This window comes from Orycteropus afer, unplaced genomic scaffold (assembly GCF_000298275.1).
Source record: "Orycteropus afer afer isolate SDZICR_OR568_19922 unplaced genomic scaffold, OryAfe1.0 scaffold01280, whole genome shotgun sequence".
NCBI lineage: Eukaryota > Metazoa > Chordata > Mammalia > Tubulidentata > Orycteropodidae > Orycteropus > Orycteropus afer.
Genome location: NW_006922867.1, coordinates 80,157 through 83,256, shown reverse-complemented (window position 1 = coordinate 83,256; position 3,100 = coordinate 80,157). Strand labels below are relative to the sequence as shown.

At 36.9% G+C, this 3,100-nt stretch overlaps 1 protein-coding gene across 1 annotated transcript; it reads left to right on the top strand.

Annotated features, from left to right (window-relative positions):
• Nucleotides 1-1,813: 1,813 nt before the first annotated feature.
• LOC103213096 (ankyrin repeat domain-containing protein 26-like) lies at nucleotides 1,814-3,075 on the top strand. Its single transcript, XM_042783460.1, is given in 3 exon segments — nucleotides 1,814-1,978; nucleotides 2,365-2,484; nucleotides 2,608-3,075. Coding segments are annotated over 3 exon segments (753 nt in total).
• The last annotated feature ends 25 nt before the right edge of the window (nucleotides 3,076-3,100 follow it).

Sequence of the window (3,100 nt, the reverse complement as noted above, 5' to 3'; positions counted from 1 at the left end):
AAAATGGTTGCAGCAGGATATTCACAGGGAACTTCCAGAAATGCAAGCTGGATTCAGAAGAGGATGTGGAATGAGGGATATCATTGCTGATGTCAGGTAGATCTTGGCTAAAAGCAAGGAATACCAGAAATATGTTTACTCGTATTTTATTGACTATGCAAAAGCACTTGATTTTGTGGATCATAACAAACTATGGGTAACATTGAGAATAATGGGAATGCCAGAACACTTGAATGTGTTCCTCAGGAGCCTTTACTTAGAACGGGAGGCTGTCGTTCAAACAGAATAAAGGAATATTGCATGGTTTAAAATCCGGAAGGGAGTGCATCAGGGTTTATCCTTCCACCATAGTTACTCATTCTGTTTGCTGAGCAAATAAGCTGAGAAACTGGACTATGAGAAGGAAAATGCAGCACAGGATTGGAGGAAGACTCATTAACAATCTGCCATATACAGATGACATATCCTTGCTTGCTGAAAGTGAAGATGACTTGAAGCACTTACTGATGAAATTCAAAACTCCAGTCTGCAGTATGGATACACATCAACATGAAGAAAATTAATATCCTCCCAGCTGGACCAATAAGCAGCATTGCAATAAAGGGAGAAAAGATGGAAGTTTTCAAAGATTTCATGTTACTTGGTTCCATAGTGAACATCCATGGAAGCAGTAGTCAAGAAATCACATGATATATTGCCTTGGGCAAAACTGCTGCAAAAGACCACTTTCAAGTGTTGGAGAGCAAAGATGTTATTTGAGGACTAAAGTGTGCCTGACCCAAGCCATGTGTTTTCAGTCACCACATATGCCTGTGAAAGCTGTACAATGAATAAGGAAGACTGAAGAAGAGTTGATGCTTTTGAGTTGTGGTGTTAGCAAAGAATACTGAAAGCATCATAGATGGCCACAAAAGCTAAGAGCTGCATCATGGAAGAAGTGCAGCTGGAAAGCTCCTAGGAAGCAAAAATGGCTAGACTTTGTCTCAGCTATTTTGGTCATGTTGTCATAAGGTATCATTCCCTGGAAAAGGATATCATGCTGGGTAAAGTGGAGGGTCAGCAAAGAAAGGGAAGGCCCTCAAGGAGATATATTTACAAAGTGGCTGCCAACTATGGACTCAAGTATAGTAAGGATTGTGAGGCTGATGCAGGACTGGGCCATGGTTCGTTCTGTCGTACATAGGGTCACTATGAATCAGAACTGACCTGACAGCACCTAACAATGACCACATTTGCCTGAAAGTTGAGCCATAGGGATGAATTCAGTTTACAGGGTATCTGGGGGCAAAAGTCTTGGGAGTTTCACTGGCCTCTGTCAGACCAGTACATCAGAAAACCAAATTCATGGCCATCAAGTTGATTTCAATTCATAATGACCCCAATTGGTTGCCAAGGCTGTACATATTCATCAGAGCAGACTGCCCGATCTTTTATCCACAGAGCAGTTGGTAAATTTGAACCACAAACCCTTTGGTTAACGAAAGATTCCTTAACAACTATATCACGAGAACTCCATTCAAGTCATTAAGCCTAGTCTTTTTTTATGATTTTGAATTATGTTTCACAAATTTTCCTCACTCTCACCAGGACCTCCTATTGTAATTTCATTTGAAGCAGAAAGTATGAGATAATTATATACACACAGACAAACACACACAGACAGCCTTTTGATTGTATTACTATTTAGGTTTTTCTTTGTTTTCAAAGAAAATTCTGATATGTCATTTTCTTGAGTGCCAACTAAAGTCTTTTTTGTTTTACTTAGGTTACTAATAGTCATGGAAAAGAAGAAGAGCTATTGCATAAAATCCACATGTTGCAAGATGAAATTGACATGCTAAAACTGGAAGTAAATACATTAAAAAACCAGAACCAAGAAAAAGAAAAAAATATATTCGAGGACATTTCAGTGGTAAAAGAAAAAAATGATGATCTTCAAAAGGCAATCAAAGAGAATGAGAAAATTCTAACAGAAACCGTATCTCAATATTGTGGAAAGCTTAATGTTCTGAGAACTGAGAATGCAATGCTAATGGAAAAAAAAATGATGATCTTCAAAAGACAATCAGACAGAATGAGAAAATTCTAACAGAAACCATATCTCAGTATTGTGGAAAGGTTAAAGTTCTGAGAACTGAGAATGCAATGCTAACACAAGAAAATGATGATTTTCAAAAGACAATCAGACAGAATGAAAAAATTCTAACAGAAACTGTATCTCAGTATTGTGGAAAGTTTAAAGTTCTGAGAACTGAGAATGCAAAAAGAAGAAAATGATGATCTTCAAAAGACAATCAGAATGAGAAAATTCTAACAGAGACAGTATCTCAGTCTGGTGGACTGCTTAATGTTCTGACAAATGAGAATATAATGCTAACCTCTAAATTGGAGAATGAAAAACAAAACAAAGAAAGACTGGAAACTGAAGTTGAATCATACCTATGTAGGCTGACTGCTGCTACATGTGATCATGATCAAAGTCAGGTACCAAAAAGAAACATAGAATTTTATTTGCAGAGAGCAAGAGATGAGTGCTTTCATTTACAGGACAAAATGAGTTTTGATTTGTCTACCCTAAGAGATAACAACACGACTCTAACCGAACAGCTGTCCAGCGCTGAAAGCAATTTCAGTAGCCATGAAACTGAGTTACATCATGCTATAGATGCTCTAAGAGAAAAGATGTTGATTTTAGAACCCTTTAAGAGAGACCTAAGCCAAACACAGGGTCATGTGAAGGAAATGTGTCAATACTTACAAGATAAAGTAAATACACTCAATGGAAAACTAGAGTCCCTAGAGAAAAGATCATCCCAACTAGAAAGTGAAAATATGTTGCTTCGACAACTACTGGATGATGCATACATCAAAGTTGACATTAAAGAAAAGATGGTAATTGATATGCAAGGCCAATTGCATGATATTGTAAAAAAGCTTCAAGGTGAAAGTGAAAAACAAAGACTTAAGCTTGAATAGAGAAATAAGGAGTTAATGAGTGAATATAATCATTTAAAAGGACAGATGGAAAAGTATGAAAATGAGAAAGTAGAAAGAGAAGTAAGTATGGAGAAATAGAAGTGTTTTTCAAAGTTCCTGAAAA